The 19,275-nt window shown below is 40.5% G+C and overlaps 1 protein-coding gene across 7 annotated transcripts in view; it reads right to left on the bottom strand.

Moving 5' to 3' along the window:
* The window catches only part of YIPF6 (Yip1 domain family member 6), an 89,294-nt gene that overhangs the window by 42,357 nt on the left and 27,662 nt on the right, over nucleotides 1-19,275 (bottom strand). For 5 of the 7 annotated variants that reach the window (XM_049704651.1, XM_049704649.1, XM_049704650.1 and 2 more), the window contains one exon: nucleotides 19,100-19,257. In XM_049704651.1, the coding sequence (XP_049560608.1) occupies nucleotides 19,100-19,257 (158 nt within the window). Of the gene's footprint in view, nucleotides 1-1,689; nucleotides 14,537-14,557; nucleotides 17,377-19,099; nucleotides 19,258-19,275 lie in introns of those variants that run through there. The other 2 variants (XM_033439134.2, XM_004275794.3) reach the window with 2 other exon arrangements.

The following is a 19,275-nucleotide window of genomic DNA, read 5'->3' as shown; positions in this document are numbered from 1 at the left end:
CTTTTGGTCTTGTTTATGGTTTCCTTTGCTGTGCAAAAGTTTGGAAGTTTCATTGGTCCCATTTGTTTATTTTTGTTTTTATTTCCATTTCTCTAGGAGGTGGGTCAAAAAGGATCTTGCTGTGATTTATGTCACAGAGTGTTCTGCCTATGTTTTCCTCTACGAGTTTGATAATTTATGGCTTTACATTTAGGTCTTTAATCCATTTTGAGCTTATTTTTGTGTATGGTGTTAGGGAGTGATCTAATCTCATACTTTTACATGTACCTGTCCAGTTTTCCCAGCACCACTTATTAAAGAGGCTGTCCTTTCTCCACTGTACATTCCTGCCTCCTTTATCAAAGATAAGGTGACCATACATGCATGGGTTTATCTCTGGGCTTTCTATCCTGTTCCATTGATCTATCTTTCTGTTTTTGTGCCAGTATAATACTGTCTTGATTACTGTACTTTGTAGTATAGTCTGAAATCAGGGAGCCTGATTCCTCAAGCTCCATTTTCCATTCTCAAGATTGCTTTGGCTATTCGGGGTCTTTTGTGTTTCCGTACAAACTGTGAAATTTTTTGTTCTAGTTCTGTGAAAAAAGCCAGTGGTATTTTCATAGGGATTGCATTGAATCTGTAGATTGCTTTGGGTAATAGAGTCATTTTCACAATGTTGATTCTTCCAATCCAAGAACATGGTATATCTCTCCATCTATTTGTATCATCTTTAATTTCTTTCATCAGTGTCTTATAATTTTCTGCATACAGGTCTTTTGTCTCCTTAGGTAGATTTATTCCTAGATATTTTATTCTTTTTGTTGTAATGGTAAATGGGAGTGTTTTCTTGATTTCACTTTCAGCTTTTTCATCATTAGTGTTTAGGAATGTCAGAGATTTCTGTGCATTAATTTTGTATCCTGCATCTTTACCAAATTCATTGATTAGCTCTAGTAGTTTTCTCGTAGCATCTTTAGGATTCTCTATGTATAGTATCATATCATCTGCAAGCAGTGACAGTTTTACTTCTTCTTTTCTGATTTGGATTCCTTTTATTTCCTTTTCTTCTCTGATTGCCATGGCTAAAACTTCAAAAACTATATTGAATAAGAGTGGTGAGAGTGGGCAACCTTGTCTTGTTCCTGATCTTAGTGAAAATGCTTTCAGTTTTTCACCATTGAGGATGATGTTGGCTGTGGGTTTGTCATATATGGCCTTTATTATGTTGAGGAAAGTTCCCTCTATGCCTATTTTCTGCAGGGTTTTTTATCATAAATGGGTGTTGAATTTTGTCGCAAGCTTTCTCTGCATCTATTGAGATGATCATATGCTTTTTCTCCTTCAATTTGTTAATATGCTTGATCACATTGATAGATTTGTGTATATTGAAGAATCCTTGCATTCCCGGAATAAATCCCACTTGATCATGCTGTATGATCCTTTCAATGTGCTGTTGGATTCTGTTTGCTAGTATTTTGTTGAGGATATTTGCATCTAGGTTTATCAGTGATATTGGCCTGTAGTTTTCTTTCTTTGTGACATCCTTTTCTGGTTTTGGTATCATGGTGATGGTGGCCTCGTAGAATGAATTTTGGAGTGTTCCTCCCTCTGCTTTATTTTGGAACAGTTTAGAAGGGTAGGTGTTAGCTCTTCTCTAAATGTTTGATAGAATTCGCCTGTGAAGCCATCTGTTCCTGGGCTTTTGTTTGTTGGAAGATTTTTAATCACAGTTTCAATTTCAGTGCTTGTGTTTGGTCTGTTCATATTTTCAATTTCTTCCTGATTCAGTCTTGGCAGGTTGTGCATTTCTAAGAATTTGTCCATTTCTTCCAGATTGTCCATTTTATTGGCATAGAGTTGCTTGTAGTAATCTCTCAGGATCTTTTTTATTTCTGCAGTGTCAGTTGTTACTTCTCCTTTTTCATTCCTAATTCTATTGATTTGAGTCTTCTCCCTTTTTTTCTTGATGAGTCTGGCTAGTGCTTTATCTATTTTGTTTATCTTCTCAAAGAACCAGCTTTTAGTTTTATTGATCTTTGCTATTGTTTCCTTCATTTCTTTTTCATTTATTTCTGATCTGATATTTATGATTTCGTTCCTTCTGCTAGCTTTGGGGTTTTTTTTGTTCTTCTTTCTCTAATTACAAGGTTAGGTTGTTTATTGGAGATGTTTCCTGCTTCTTAAGGTGGGCTTGTATTGCTATAAACTTCTCCCTTAGAACTGCTTTTGCTGCATCCCATAGGTTTTGGGTTGTTGTGTCTCCATTGTCATTTGTTTCTAGGTATTTTTGTTATTTCCTCTTTGATTTCTTCAGTGATCACTTCATTATTAAGTAGTGTATTGTTTAGCCTCCATGTGTTTGTATTTTTTACAGATCTTTTCCTGTAATTGATATCTAGTCTCATGGCGTTGTGGTCAGAAAAGATACTTGATACAATTTCAATTTTCTTAAATTTACCAAGGCTTGATTTGTGACCCAAGATATGATCTATTCTGGAGCATGTTCCATGAGCACTTGAGAAAAATGTGTATTCTCTTGTTTTTGGATGGAGTGTTGTATAAATATCAATTAAGTCCATCTTGTTTAATGTATCATTTAAAGCTTTTGTTTCCTTATTTATTTTCATTTTGGATGCTCTGTCCATGGGTGAAAGTGGGGTGTTAAAGTCACCTACTATTAATGTGTTACTGTTGATTTCCCCTTTTATGGCTGTTAGTATTTGCCTTATGTATTGAGGTGCTCCTATGTTGGGTACATAAATATTTATAATTGTTATATCTTCTTCTTGGATCGATCTCTTGATCATTATGTAGTGTCCTTCTTTGTCTCTTTTAATAGTCCTTATTTTAAAGTCTATTTTGTCTGATATGAGAATTGCTACTTCAGCTTTCTTTTGGTTTCCATTTGCATGGAATATCTTTTTCCACCCCCTTACTTTCAGTCTGTATGCGTCTCTAGGTCTGAAGTGGGTCTTTTGTAGACAGCATATATAAGGGTCTTGTTTTTGTATCCATTCAGCTAATCTGTGTCTTTTGGTGGGAGCATTTAATCCATTTACATTTAAGGTAATTATCGATATGTATGTTCCTATTCCCATTTTCTAAATTGTTTTGGGTTCGTTATTATAGGTCTTTTCCTTCTCTTGTGTTTCTTACCTAGAGAAGTTCCTTTAGCATTTGTTGTAAAGCTGGTTTGGTGGTGCTGAACTCTCTCAGCTTTTGCTTGTCTGTAAAGGTTTTAATTTCTCCATCAAATCTGAATGAGATCCTTGCTGGGTAGAGTAATCTTGGTTGCAGGTTTTTCTCCTTCATCACTTTCAGTATGTCCTGCCATTCCTTTCTGGCTTGTAGGGTTTCTGCTGAGAGATCAGCTGTTAACCTTATGGTGATTCCCTTGTGTGTTATTTGTTGTTTTTCCCTTGCTGCTTTTAATATGCTTCCTTTGTATTTAATTTTGGACAGCTTGATTAATATGTGTCTTGGCGTATTTCTCCTTGGATTTATCCTGTATGGGACTCTCTGTGCTTCCTGGACTTGATTAACTATTTCCTTTCCCTTATTAGGGGAGTTTTCAACTATAATCACTTCAAATATTTTCTCAGTCCCTTTCTTTTTCTCTTCTTCTTCTGGAACCCCTATAATTCGAATGTTGGTGTGTTTAATGTTGTCCCAGAGGTCTCTGAGACTGTCCTCAGTTCTTTTCATTCTTTTTTCTTTATTCTGCTCTGCAGTAGTTATTTCCACTATTTTACCTTCCAGGTCACTTATCCGTTCTTCTGCCTCAGTTATTCTGCTATTGATCCCATCTAGAGTACATTTAATTTCATTTATTGTGTTGTTCATCGTTGCTTGTTTCATCTTTATTTCTTCTAGGTCCTTGTTAACTGTTTCTTGCATTTTGTCCATTCTATTTCCAAGATTTTGAATCATCCTTACTACCATTATACTGAATTCCGTTTAAGGTAGACTGCCTATTTCCTCTTCATTTGTTAGGTCTGGTGCATTTTTATCTTGCTCCTTTATCTGCTGTGTGTTTTTCTGTCTTCTCATTTTGCTTATCTTACTGCGTTTGGGGTCTCCTTTTTGCAGGCAGCAGGTTCGTAGTTCCCGCTGTTTTTGATGTCTGTCTCCAGTGGCTAAGGTTGGTTCAGTGGGTTGTGTAGGCTTCCTGGTGGAGGGGACTAGTGCCTGTGTTCTGGTGGATGAGGCTGGATCTTGTGTCTCTAGTGGGCAGGTTCACGTCTGGTGGTGTGTTTTGGGATGTCTGTGGACTTATTATGATTTTAGGCAGCCTCTCTGCTAATGGGTGGGGTTGTGTTCCTGTTTTGCTAGTTGTTTGGCATAGGTTGTCCTGCACTATAGCTTGCTGGTCGTTGAGTGAAGCTGGGTGCTGGTGTTAAGATGGAGGTCTCTGGGAGATTTTCGCCGTTTGATATTATGTGGAGCTGGGAGGTCTCTTGTTGACCAGTGTCCTGAAGTTGGCTCTCCTACCTCAGAGGCAGAGCCCTGACTCCTGGCTGGAGCACCAAGAGCCTTTCATCCACACGGCTCAGAATAAAAGGGAGAAAAAGTAGAGGGAATTAGTAGAAGTATGAGGAAAGAAAGAAGGAAAGGAGGGAAGGAAGGAAGGAAGGAAGAAAGAAAGAAAGAAGCAAAGAATGAAAGAAGGCAAGAAGGAAAGAAAGGAGGGAGGGAGGGAGGGAGGAAGGAAGGAAGGAGGGAAAGAAGGAAAAAAGACAGAAAGAAGGAAGATACAGTAAAAATAAAATAAAGTATAATAAAGTTATTGAATTTAAAAAATACTTATTTAGAAAAAAAAAGGGATGGATAGAACCTTAGGACAAACGTTGGAAGCAAAGCTATGTGTATGCTTACACAGAAGCATACACATACACCCTCACAAAAAGAGGTAAAGGGGGAAAAATCATAAATCTTGCTCTCAGAGACCACCTCCTCAATTTGGGATGATTCGTTGTCTAAAGGAGGGAAGGAAGGAAGGAAAGAAAGAAAGAAAGAAAGAATGAAGGTAAAGCATAATAAAGTTATTAAAATTAAAATTAATTATTAAGAAAAAAATTTTTAAAAAAAACATGGACGGATAGAACCCTAGGACAAATGGTGGAAGCAAGACTATACAGACAAGATCTCACACAGAAGCATACACATACACATTCACAAAAAGAGGAAAAGGGAAAAAAATCATAGCTCTTGCTCTCGAAGCCCACCTTCTCAATTTGGGATGATGTGTTGTCTATTCATGTATTTTACAGATGCAGGTACATCAAGTTGATTGTGGAGCTCTAATCCGCTGCTTCTGAGACTGCTGGGAGAGATTTCCCTTTCTCTTCTTTGTTCTCACAGCTCACAGGGGCTCAGCTTTGGATCTGGCCCTGCCTCTACGTGTAGGTCGCCTGAGGGCGTCTGTTTTTTGCTCAGACAGGACGGGGTTAAAGGATCCGTTGATTCGGGGGCTCTGGCGCACTCAGGCCAGGGGGGAGGGAGGGGCACGGAGTGCGGGGCAAGCCTGCGGCGGCAGAGGCCAGCGTGACGTTGCACCAGCCTGAGGCCCGCCATGCATTCTCCCGGGGAAGTTGTCCCTGGATCCCGGGAACCTGTCAGTGGCGGGCTGCACAGGCTCCGCGGAAGAGGGTTGTGGAGAGTGACCTGTGCTCGCACACAGGCCCCTTGGTGGCAGCAGCAGCAGCTTTAGCGTCTCCCGCCCGTCTCTGGGGTCCGTGCTTTTAGCCGCGGCTCCCGCCCGTCTCTGGGGTTCGCGCTTTTAGCCGCAGCTCATGCCCGTCTCTGGAGTTCCTTTAAGCAGTGCTCTTAAACCCCTCTCCTCGTGCACCAGGAAACAAAGAGGGAAGAAAAAGTCTCTTGTCTCTTCGGCAGGTGCAGACTTTTCCCCGGACTCCCTCCCGGCTAGCCGTGGTGCACTAACCCCTTCAGGCTATGTTCAAGCCGCCAACCCCAGTCCTCTCCCTACGCTCCGTCCAAAACCGAAACCCGAGCCTCAGCTCGCAGCCCCGCCCGCCCCGGCGGGTGAGCAGACAAGCCTCTCGGGCTGGTGAGTGCCGGTCGGCACCGATCGTCTGTGCGGGAATCTCCCCACTTTGCCCTCCGCACCCGTTGCTGTGCACTCCTCCGTGGCTCCGAAGCTCCCCCCTCCGCCTCCCGCAGTCTTCGCCCGCGAAGGGGCTTCCTAGTGTGTGGAAACTTTTCCTCCTTCACAGCTCCCTCCCACTGGTGCAGGTGCCGTCCCTATTCTTTTGTCTCTGTTTTTTCTTTTGCCCTACCCAGGTACGTGGGGAGTTTCTTGCCTTTTGGGAGGTCTGAGGTTTTCTGCCAGCGTTCAGTAGGTGTTCTGTAGGAGTTGTTCCACGTGTAGATGTATTTCTGGTGTATCTGTGGGGAGGAAGGTGATCTCCGCGTCTTACTCTTCCGCCATCTTCAAGGTCCCCCGGGAATTGACTCTTGGATTAATTTCCACTCACAAAGGGCCCCTGCACTGGACTGGCCTATGGAGAGGGTGGCTGACCTCAAAATCACCTTAAAACAATGCTCAAACAAAGGAGAAACTACACTCATACCTGGATGAGAAGAAGACAACAGCAGAAGTAGACAGCTTGCCCAAGATCTTGGACCTGACTCATATGATCATTTATAATGTTTTCTTGACTTCTTGGACCCTTGCATATGAATCAAATATTTTCCCATCATGGGCATGATCCTATGCTTGTTTTAAAAAATCAATCCAATTGTTGGGTTTGTGGCCAATTACCTGTGTCTAGTACTTCTGTGTTACCTTGGTGTATTTCTCCACTTGATGGCTCTAATTGGTTGGCTCTTAGAAAATGTATTCTAGAAGAAAGAAATTATAGTCCTGTTTAGGCCACTAGTGATATTACTAGGTGGGATCCCCTCACCTAGCCAATTAATAATACCTGCTCCGACTCTGGCCATAAATATGAATTTTCCTCTATTACTCAGGCTCAATCAGAGCAACAACCAAAATTTCAGCCAAGGAATAATACCTCCCACAATTATGGGATGGATTTATGTAGTTAACACCAGGCTATGGTAATTTAAGTAATTTAAATTTAAGCCTTTAATTAAAGGCTCCTCTATACTGGGGACATTTAAATCCATACTAGAGATAACCAGCCTAGTAACACTAGGAAACTGGGCTGGGTGCCTTATGGACAATGCCAATATATAATTTCCCTTAACGATAAGGATCGGTACAGAACAGAGTAAGTCAGATGACCTGGGATATACTGGGTTGCACCTAATGGAAGTTCTTGACATATATTCTTACTTATGACCTTACTAATCTGCTAGCTATATTGTTTTTTATATTGCCTGTTTTACAAAATTGTTGTTTCTTACATTACCAAATGTGTGACTGAGCCTCTGATAAAATGATGATATATAGTTTCATGTAAGATCAATGATGGTAATGATGTAACTCTAGATACGGGAAGAAGCAACAACAGCAAATATTTTCCTGGACCGTAAGAGAATAGTAAGACAGGTGGTCCAGAGACTTTTGGCTACTGTGAATAAGGCTTAGTCCAGGAATAGCGCATTGAGTGACCCAGCAGTGAAATCTTTGCCAGACCTGGGAATGAGCATTCCTGGCACCATGGGATGAAATGGTCATGAAATGCCCCCCAAACCATGATCAAATTTATGAACCTGAAGGGGCCCTGCCAACTGAAAATTGACACTTGCCATCTGCCTCTGCAAGGATTAGGTCAATGGGCATGGCAGCCACTGACCTTCAACACCCCCTGAAAGGAGCTCAGGGAGGAGATCAGGAATGAGGCACTCTGTGCTCTGGGAAGAACTGGCAGAACAGGTCTTCAGATAGTTAGATACTTTCAGGAGAAGCTTTTATGACCCCAAGTTCTTGCATCTTCTCATATCTAAAAAAGCACTAAAATCATTAACAGTGACATCTGCTTTGGCCATTAAGGAGAGAAATGCAACTGAAAGTCAAAATGGAGTAGCTGTGGTTCAGACATCCAAGGAAATAACCAGGTGACACTATGGGTGTGATTTCAGACAAGTCAAGTCCTTGTATTGCTAAGAACTTGAGTTTTCTGAGCTGTGTCAGACTTGGATGACACCAGCCAATCTCAAAACAATGTGTGCTGGCAGCTGTCAACTGCAACCTTACTTTTTAAAGGTGTCCTCTTGTAACTATTACATTTTTAGATAATGAAATTGTTTTAGATCATACATTAACAAAAAGAATAAACATGTATGATGACCAATAGCACTTGCTATCTATGTATAAATACCACATTAAAAGTTAAAACCTACTTAGATAAAACTAGACAACTGGTCACCTGGCTACAAGGCTCCCCAAAGCGCCAGGTCCAGACTGGGTTTCAGGCTTATTCTCCTGAAAAGAAATGAGATTTATTTTGTCTATTAAAATTCCAGTTGTCACTCCTCCAACTACTTTTAATTTGGTCTGTTACACCAAAATGGCAGACCAAGGGATTGAGATTTTAATCATACGAGACTAAGATCCAGGACTTGGAACTCAGAAATATTTCCAATTCAGTGTCTATTCTCCAAACTGAGGCAGCACTATGCCTCATTTTAACAGGAAGATGCCAGAGCCGTTGTTGCCCAGTTCCCTGAATTAAAACTGAGCAGGACTTTGTGGGGCTCCAGAGTACAAACCCTTTCTGTGCCCCCTGTTTCCTGTTTGTAGGATATAGACTTCATTCAGCCTCCTAGACCTTCCCTGAGTTCCAAAGGGCAGATTCAAACAGTTTCTAATCAGGGAAGGGAAGGGATGCAGAAACGGGAGGAGCAGTCAAATGGTGGTGCAGCCTTGGGGCAGGGTCCTGGTTCCTCCTCAAGGAATATGCATAACAATATCTTTGAGTCCTTCTGCAGAACTGGGGCTGCCACTCAGGTGGAGGATGGTAACTTCAGGCTGAGCACAAGATTCCTGGAGCACCACCCAGTTACCATGCCACAAACCAATCAGAAGAAAGTCACACACCCTGCAGTCCACATCCCAAATTTTGCCTTCCTCTTCTGGGCCTGGTGATGACCATCCTGTTAGGCCTCTTGTTTGGCCCCTGTCTGTTTCAACTGCTTACAAGGTTCATCTCCAACAGGGTCCAACAGTTTCAAGCTAAATTGTTACTACAAGGGTGAATGCTGGTTTCAGGCACAGAATACCTCGATTTAGATCAGGTGGAGAGAGACTTCTACTCTACTAGGCAGGACTATGCCCACTCTCAGCAGGAAGTAGTTACAAAAGAAACAGACCTCCGCCCGGATTCCCAAGAAGTATCTTGAGTATGAAGTCTCAGGTGGGAGTTGTTAGAGGAAACACTGACTGAAACCGCCCACCCTGGCCAGCACTACAATAACCATTTGCATGAGTTATTTTATGACAGGAGGTCCTGGTAAGGAACATGGAACTAACAAGCCACCACCAACAGGAAAAATTCGGGAAACGTCAAAAGGAGACACCAGTCCATATGTCCTACCAACCTCCCAGAATCCTCCTCGCTGGAATTCAGCTTTGCTGACTGATGTGTGCGCCACCAGGAAGGACCCTGAGTCAGAATGACTGGCCAGAGACAACCTGAAAACTAACCCCACCATCATAAAACCTGAGACTGTGAGCCACGTGGAAGAGCAGTCCTCCTGGGTTCCCTTACCTTCCTGGTCTCCACCCAAGTGCCCCTTCCCAATAAAGTCTCCTGCTTTGTCAGCACAGTGTCTCCTTGGACAATTCACTTCCGAGTGTTAGACGAGCCCACTCTCAGGCCCTGGAAGGGGTCCCCATTCCTGCAACAAATCCAGATGGATGATCAAGCCTCTACAGGACCTGAAGCTTTTATTCAAAAAGGACAAAGAAACATCACAGACCCAAGAATGCAACAACTCCAGCTTCAAATGATGCTACGCCAGGGATTCCAACCCATCCCACCTGACAAAGGGGACCATCAACACCTGCTGGACAAAGTTGTTGCCTCCTTCTACTCCCCACTCTCCACCTCTGTCAACAATCCCAAGACCCCTATCTCTGACAGATAGTAAGGAGATCTGGACCCACAGGTAGGGACAACACCCATGCTCAGCTTGAAGCAGTTACATAAGATGGACCGTTGGTCCCTCTGCCTCTTAAAAGATTTTAAGGGTCCCAGACTCCTTGAGAGGGGAATGTTACAGCAGGCAGTAGCTAGATATGAGCAGAGAAATGGAGGCAGGGGCCTGATGGCAGGAAATCACACATCTTGTAAACAGTGAGGGTCCATGGGCAGACACCACAAGAATATACAATGGCGAAAAGACAGCCTCTTCAATAATTGGTGCTGGGAAAACTGGACAGCTACATGGAAAAGAATGAAATTAGAATACTCCCTAACATCATACACAAAAATAAACTCAAAATGGATTAAAGACCTAAATGTAAGGCCAGACACTATCAAACTCTTAGAGGAAAACATAGGCAGAACACTCTATGACATAAATCACAGCAAGATCCTTTTTGACCCACCTCCTAGAGAAGTGGAAATAAAAATAAAATTAAACAAATGGGACTTAATGAAACTTAAAAGCTTTTGCACAGCAAAGGAAACCATAAACAAGACCAAAAGACAACCCTCAGAATGGAAGAAAATATTTGCAAATGAAGCAACTGACAAAGGATTAAACTCCAAAATTTACAAGCAGCTCATGCAGCTCAATATTAAAAAAACAAACAACCCAATCCCAAAATGGGCAAAGACCTACATAGACATTTCTCCAAAGAAGATATACAGATTGCCAACAAACACATGAAAGAATGCTCAACATCACTAATCATTAGAGAAATGCAAATCAAAACTACAATGAGGTATCACCTCACACCACTCAGAATGGCTACCATCAAAAAATCTACAAACAAATGCTGGAGAGGGTGTGGAGAAAAGGGTACCCTCTTGCACTGTTGGTGGGAATGTAAATTGATACAGCCATTATGGAGAACAGTATGGAGGTTCCTTAAAAAACTAAAAATAGAAATACCATATGACCCAGCAATCCCACTACTGGGCATATACCCTGAGAAAACCATAACTCAAAAAGAGTCATGTACCACAATGTTCATTGCAGCACTATTTACAATAGCCAGGACATGGAAGCAATCAAAGTGTTCATCAACAGATGAATGGATAAAGAAGATGTGGCACATATATACAATGGATTACTCAGCCATAAAAAGAAACAAAATTGAGTTGTCTGTAGTGAGATGGATGGACCTAGAGTCTGTCATACAGAGTGAAGTATGTCAGAAAGAGAAAAACAAATACCGTATGCTAACACATATATATGGAATCAAAAAAAAATAGTTCCGAAGAATCTAGGGGCAGGACAGGAATAAAGACGCAGACGTAGAGAATGGACTTGAGGACACGGGGAGGGGGAAGGGTAAGCTGGGACGAAGTGAGAGAGTGGCATGGACTTATAAATACTACCAAGTGTAAAATAGCTAGCTAGTGGGAAGCAGCCGCATAGCAGAGGGAGATCAGCTCGGTGCTTTTTGACCACCTAGAGGGGTGGGATAGGGAGGGTGGGAGGGAGACGCAAGAGGGAGGAGATATGCGGATATATGTATATGTATAGCTGATTCACTCTGTTGTACAGCAGAAACTAACACACCAATGTGGAGCAATTATACCCCAAGAAAGATGTTAAGAAAGCAGGAACCTCCAGACTGACAGTAAACCACACGTTTTGGGTGATAAGTGTCCTGGAAGCAGACAAAGAAAGGTGGGGAAAGACAGGAATCTCCTATGTCCGAATGTGACCTGTTGCTCATTATGCTCTCATTACAATAAAATTAGCCTTACAGATGAGAAGTACCCATCATGCACTGACACCATGATACTTCTGATCTAAGCCAAATAAGAAGAGAAATCCCTCCTCCCCTCAGGAAGATAGAGCTGGGATGAAAATCAGGGAATACGACCCCCAAACCCCTCCTTCCCCAGTGAATACTCTGCCCCTTTATTTGTATGCCCCTCATAACCGGCTTGCCAGAGAAACCCAGGGCAGCAGCTCCTCACCCATTTGTCTGCTCTCCCTCTGAGAGCGTATTCTTGCTTAAATAAATCCTCACTTTACTTTCTTAACTCCCTGCTTGTCTCCGAATTCTTTTGCGACAAGGCAAGAACCTTAAATTCACTGGGAGCAGTACTGTTCATAAAACGGCTATTATAGCATCTGGTAAATATTTGCTCAGTAAATGTGACTTCCTAACTTGCTACCTGTGCAATCCTACACAGCATTCAATATTTTCTGATGACAATATATCTGAAAACAGTATGCAGGAAATATCCCCATGCCTTTCAGCACAAGAACAGGCACGTGCAAATTCTCCTTTTCCAGTGTTTTTTATTTGCACATTTAATATTCACAAATCATTTTACAGATTTATTCTTTTCACAGGTTCTTTATTTATAGGAAAAATCAGGATTAAAACAGAGCATCGAAGAGGACCAAGAAATTACCAGCAGAGATGGTGCAGAATACAAAGGCTCTAAAAGAGAACAGAGTGAACAAGAGCAGCGTGTAGCCACTTCCTACCAGGCTGGAACACTGACTTCATTAAGGCAAAGCCTTTATTTACTGTGTTATTTCTTTACCCCACCTAGTTTAACCCAAATAGAAAGGCATTCTATTTTCACACTACTGCTCTCTGAGGTCTTAGGAACATAGCTGGTACTACATGTGACCAGTGGCATCCCATGACTATAAACACCTGAATAGACACGTTAAATTTTGATGTGTTAACCATCCCACTGGGAGAATTAAAACGAAAGAGGCAGAAGCTGCTTGATTCTTAAGACTTTGAGAAAAAGGGGAGGGGTGTATGTGTCTGGTGGTGGGAGGAGGGGAAAGAAAAGGGGCTCAAGGAGGAGTGAGGGCAGCAAACCTAACTCTTCCCAATGTATAACCGCTGTGTCTTTCTCAGATGCTAATATAGTATTCTAGTACTCAGAAAAAAACGAGTTATTGACCTCCAGTGAGCTGTACGTTGTAATGGCTAGTAACAGGGAACATACCCTGGGGAGGAGGTGTATTCATTTCATACGTATAACAATGCAATTCAAAACTGTGTCCTACTATGATCTCAGCTAATGTGTTTTCCTATTTTAAATATCAATTCACTGTGTAACCTTGGACAATTTACTTAACCTTTCTGTGCCTCAATTTTCTACCAGTGAAATGAGGATTGTACCACTTTATGTTGAAGATTGGAGGAGATGCATAAAAAGCACTTAAGAATAGTGCCTGGCCAAATCCACAGAGACAGAAAGCAGACTGATGGTTGCCAGGGGCTGGGGAAAAGGGAAAAAGAGGATGACTGCTAATGGCTTTGGGGTTTCTTTGTGAAGTGATGGGAATGTTCTAAAATGAGACAGTGGTGATAGTTGCACAATTATGTGAATATACTGAAAAATCACTGAATTGTATATTACTTTAAAAGGGTGAATTTTATGGTAAAGTATATCCCAATAAAGCTGTTACAAAAAATTCTTAAAAAAATAGAGTAGTGTCTGGCACACAGTAAGTGCCCAATAAATGTTAGCTATTATTTGTAGTAATATTATTGTCACATTATTATTTAGCCATCTTATGACCTAAGTAAATCCCTAGAAATTCTTTATTTTTAATAAAAGCCCATGAATCTAAAAAAGTATTTCTAATTTACATATATGCATTAACATTCACACATTTATTTCTATCCAAATTGTCTCAGAAATGAACAGTTTAATTAAGAAGCACAATTTCAGTATTTTACTCTGGAATAAAACAACTGCATGCAATGGATGTCTGATCATATCATGATAGGCCTTAGATAAATTTCAATGACTTGATGTTATCCAAGAATTGGAAATGATGGGAGATTTTCATTTTCATCTCCAGGAATAAACAGGAAGTTCAAATACAGTAAGTACTTAGATTATATAACGTACACAATTAAACCTTCAAATATAGGCTTGTCAGCCTTCTAATCACATTTTGGGGGACACTTTATAAAAAGACAAATACAGTAAACAGTAAAATGCTTACTAGCCCCATGCCCTGTGACCCCCTCACCTTGCCCAAAAGAAAATCCCCACAATGAAAAGATACAACTCATGTAATAAACCACTTAAGAGGCAAAAGACTTGACGATTAATGATTGACTTTTAAGACTACACTGCAAAAAAGATGTTCACATCAATTGAGTATTTATAATCTGAACAGCAATTAAATCCAGTCTTCACCTTTCCTATTGCTAAAGAATATGACAACGGAGTCTCAATCTCAGAAGCAGGAGCAGCAAGTGATAAGCCACGATGGCAGTAATGCACATCACATGCTTGAATTTCATCTAAAGCGTGAAACCTTCCAATTCCCGGAACAGGGTTTCCTTTGCTGGAGTCCCCTTCCCTTCTAGTCTTCCTTTCTATAATTAGCCACGTGCCTCTGCAGCAAATCAGGGAAAGCTGTGTTGAGGGTTACAACTTCCAGATACTCAGGTCTTCTGTGACAGAAAGCAATGCACTTTTTTGAATATATTAAGAAAATATTTATTTATACCCTCAAATTGACCACTCATTTTCAGAAAGATAATTAAATCTCCATCTTACCCGCCTTCATTTAAATCAAATAAAACCATTCCCTAAGTCACCCAAAAGCAACAGATTAAAACACAGAACAGGTTGCCTTAACACCCAATATGTATAATACCCCCCTCACACACACACAAACCCCACCAAAGTTGTGGCCTTAGGAATTTCTGACCAAATATTTAGCCTGAGTAAAATTCAGTGAAGATTTAATTCCCTTTTGAGAAGCATGACTATTTCTTTAATTTTACATTATAATCATTGGGATAGATTACAAAACAACTTTGGAAGAGATGTTTTTAGTGGGAAGTTAGAAACTTTCAGACAATGGAAATGGATGATAATTTAGGACCAATTTTAAAATCAGAACCAGTTTCAAAATATTTTATTTATCAAGACTGAAACATTGGCTTTGTCCTAACAGGGTTTATTTTGAAATTTAAAAGGGAAATTGAAACAAATACAAATACATAACCAAAATATCTAGACAATGCTGAGACAGAGGGGACCAATTTTGTAATGCTCTGTAATTGAATATCATTCCAAGTACTCATTTGTCCTAGTATTGTTCATTTGGTTAATCTGGGGATGGAGAAAGTATATTTTAAAAATTATATATCTATGCATAGGTCATCTTTAAACACCAGTGAATAAATATTTAAACTCCATGATAAAGGAAAGATGTAGAATAAGAAATTCCTATTTTTATAAGTAACTATATTTACAATGAATGTTTTCTGCCTGACTCCTAATCTTTGTCTATTAAGAGTTTTTCACTGTGCAATTTATAGAAGGCAGCAGCTCATATTACCTTAAAAGAACCCTGATTAGCTCAGAATCAGCCTGTCCCAGACACTCTGCTCCCTGAAAAGCCTTCACACTTGTGTGCATAAATAGCTGAGAATACAAGTAGGTGCACATGTGCAAAAAAGTACTTCTCTAAAGGAGAGCTAATTGGCTTTACAAATAAAGTCTAAAACCAAGAAAACAAACTGCTATCCCCAACCCGAAAAACACACCTAATGAAAAAACTGCTAAGCCCACTATGAAAAGGCGGCAGCTGTAAACTCAATTCATCCTACCTCATGCTCTTAAGCATCTAGTTGTTCTGTGAAATCAGCCATTAGAACACTAAATCCCTCCATGTTTACATGGTTAAATGCAGCCTTTGATTTAGCTTTACTTTTTAGTTAGAGGTCAGACTACACAGAATAGCAAGAAATTCCTTACAGCTATGCTGTATCCAAACTGCCTCATTCTACCCTTAAGAGAAGCTGCCCACATGATAATATGCATTAGGGACCTACCAATCTAAATTTCTGAGGTCTTCTACTTGGGTAAGTTCAATCATTGGTCCACTGAGAGCTTCAGTCAAAGGAAAATTACAAGTTGACTGCTAACACCTTAGCTTGCATATGCAGAACTGGGAAGTAAGATTAAAAATTAAGAGTGTCCAGGCATAGAAAGAAATGAAATTGAGTTATTTGTAGTGAGGTGGATGGACCTAGAGTCTGTCATACAGAGTGAAGTAAGTCAGAAAGAGAAAAACAAATACTGTATGCTAACACATATATATGGAATCCAAGAAAAAAAAAAAGGTCATGAAGAACCTAGGGGTAAGACGGGAATAAAGACACAGACCTACTAGAGAATGGACCTGAGGATATGGGGAGGGGAAAGGGTAAGCTGTGACAAAGTGAGAGTGGCATGGACATATATACACTACCAAACGTAAAATAGATAGCTAGTGGGAAGCAGCCGCATAGCACATGGAGATCAGCTTGGTGGTTTGTGACCACCTAGAGGGGTGGGATAGGGAGGGTGGGAGGGAGGGAGACAGACGCAAGAGGGAAGAGATATGGGAACATATGTATATGTATAACTGATTCACTTTGTCATAAAGCAGAAACTAACACACCATTGTAAAGCAATTATACTCCAATAAAGATGTTAAAAAAATTAAGAGTGTCACTGAGCTGCTATTAAGCATGGCAGAAAGGTGACTATACAGAAAGACTAAAAAAGCCTATGTTTTAGATGTCCTTTGCTTTTTTTTAAGCAAGTGCAGAATTTTCTCTAGTCAAAATCTGAATTTTGCTTAGATGTTTTCTCCTCCCACATCTATGTACCCCTTTCCCAACCTCTCTCATTGTCTTTTTAAGCTTAAGAGAAGTAAAATAGACTATCCCTTATTATTTATGAAAAGAGAGGCATATTCTAATAGTCATAAGGCAATATGTTTAAGAGCTGCACCTGAACTGGTATTCTCAAAACTGAAAATATAGTTACCAACTCTATTCAACTTGCAGGATGTATCCATGTGCTTCCCAAGTCATTGGTTGTCACCCAAATGGACCACAGTGACCCCATCATGCCTTAAGGAGGCATTATACTGTGTGTACTATGCACACATATTTTAAAGAAATAACATTAAGAAGGAAAGGACGGCCTTTCAAACATCAGTTCCTTACATAAACGGTGACGGTGCTTTATGGTTCCCTTTTAATCTCCTCGTATACCCAGTTACCAAATACCTCCAAAATTAGACAAAAGAGGGCCAAAGGCAAAACTCCACGGTGAATTGCATCTTTGAAATGAGCTTTGAATTCCCTGGTTTTTAATTTCCATTTCCTGATTTACTGAGGAGTGAAGGTGAGAATCATCCAACTGATGACAAAGTAAAACAAGAAAACAGGATAAACAGCAAGGGCTTTGCGGTTTGGAGGCTGGCTATCAGCAAGGAAAGCTGTAGAGGCTAAACAAAGCAAAACAAGACAACAAAAAGGAATATTTAATACAATAAGACTGTCACAACTACTAACATTTACTAAACTTGAAGGGGCCTGACATAGTCTGGGACACAGAATTATATACTATAAGTTCAGTTACATTTGTGATCCTCAGAGAAAAAGGCATTTGGCAGCATAGTTTTCTGGACAGCTGAGGGCTACCTGTTTCAAGTATGAAAGCTTGGAAAGGTTTCAACCATTTAAGATGGAAACCTTTCTAAAAGGGGTTTCTTACCCTTTTCTGAGAAGTTACTGAACTGTGCTAAATAGGCTTACAAAACTCCTATGGCAAATGGCTTCACACTGCTGTGTTTTTTGAGTACTTGTTCTTAATAAGTTATCAGCTCTTTTAGATGCCAATCCTCTTGTCCATCCAGGAAACATATACTCATCTTTTTACTCATCGATAATCACCCTTCAAGGAAACCTTTCCTGAACAACCATCTGGTATCCTGCCACCCCAGGTAGAACTGCCCACTTACCTCTTCTGTGTCTCCACTATACACTGCATAGACTTCCATTGCCCACCTGGAAAACTTTTATGCCTAGATTGTGAACTCGGAGGATAGAGACCATGCCTAGCACAATGCCTGACACACAGTCTGTGTTTAATACATATTTGCTGAATTACAGGAACTTCTCTCTCATCTAAGATTCTACTTGCTGAACCACTGTGGGCCTGGACACTTGATAACTAAGTTATTCAGAACTACATGTACGGTAAATTATCAGACTCTAAGTGAGGGAATGAGGGGCTCTTCCATGGGTAGTTAAAGCACCCAAGCTTAATACAATCCTTGGAATATCAATTCTGGCATTCTCAGACCTTACTTTTGGATTACTTCTTGGCTTTTAACCATGTTCCAAAGAGATGTTATTGCACATAAAAATATTAGGCAGTCTGTCTATCCCATTAAAAAGAAGCTAGTGAACACTTCCAGTTTAAGGTGGAATTTTAAGAGAATTTTAGGAAAGTACAAACAATGAGCAAATAGCATTCATTGCCACTGCTACAGGCTCTCACTAATCTTTAGCAGAATTTTCTACTGAAGCAGACAAGTACTATGATACTTACCAACCTATACTGGGAGGTAGTATAGTACATTTCTAAACAGGTATGTGATCTGGTTGGGTTTGAAACTTGATTCCCCTATTCACTAGTTATGTGTCCTAGGGCAAGTTGCTTAACCTCTCTGGGTCTGTTCCTCATCTATAAAGATGGGACCAATAATAACTTTTTTTATTTATTAGGGTTGTTGTGAGGGTTAAATGAGATAATATGTATGAAGTACTTATGACAGTGCCTGGCCTACAGTAAGCAATTGGTAAATGCTGGCTATTATTATGATTAATTTGTCAGGAAAAGGCTCAAGCCATTTCTCAAGTCACCTATGCCTCCTATATGCCAGGACTAAGCTAGGTCTAGTGTAATCTCCTTTTTCAACCCTATCCACTATTTAAGGATTGAAAAGAAAAAAAGACGTGACTCTCCACATCTCGGAAGTCCAGATAGCCAACTCAGATAAGATGAACATTATCCCTACTGAGAGAAGACGGTTCTATGGATGACACTGGCAAGAATCATATCACTCATATGTAACTTATAAGTTACACTCCTCCTCATCTGATCTTCATCTCTAACTCATGTTTCGGTCTGCTCTGTTACTGTAGAGATAAGTACGTTCTTACCTACTATAGACCAGGCAAACATCACGATCACCACAAAAAGCCGGACCATGAAGTTTATTGGTCCTGGCTCGGTCAAAAGTACCAGCCGGCAAACCAGCATTGCCACCGTCAGGGGAAGTATACAGTAACCCAGCACACAGAGGCTCTGAAAAAAAGATCTAAAAAACAACATACAT

This window comes from Orcinus orca, chromosome X (genome assembly GCF_937001465.1).
Source record: "Orcinus orca chromosome X, mOrcOrc1.1, whole genome shotgun sequence".
In the NCBI taxonomy this organism is placed as follows: Eukaryota; Metazoa; Chordata; class Mammalia; order Artiodactyla; family Delphinidae; genus Orcinus; species Orcinus orca.
Note: the sequence above shows the minus strand (reverse complement) of the source record. Positions and strands in the feature narration are given on the sequence as shown.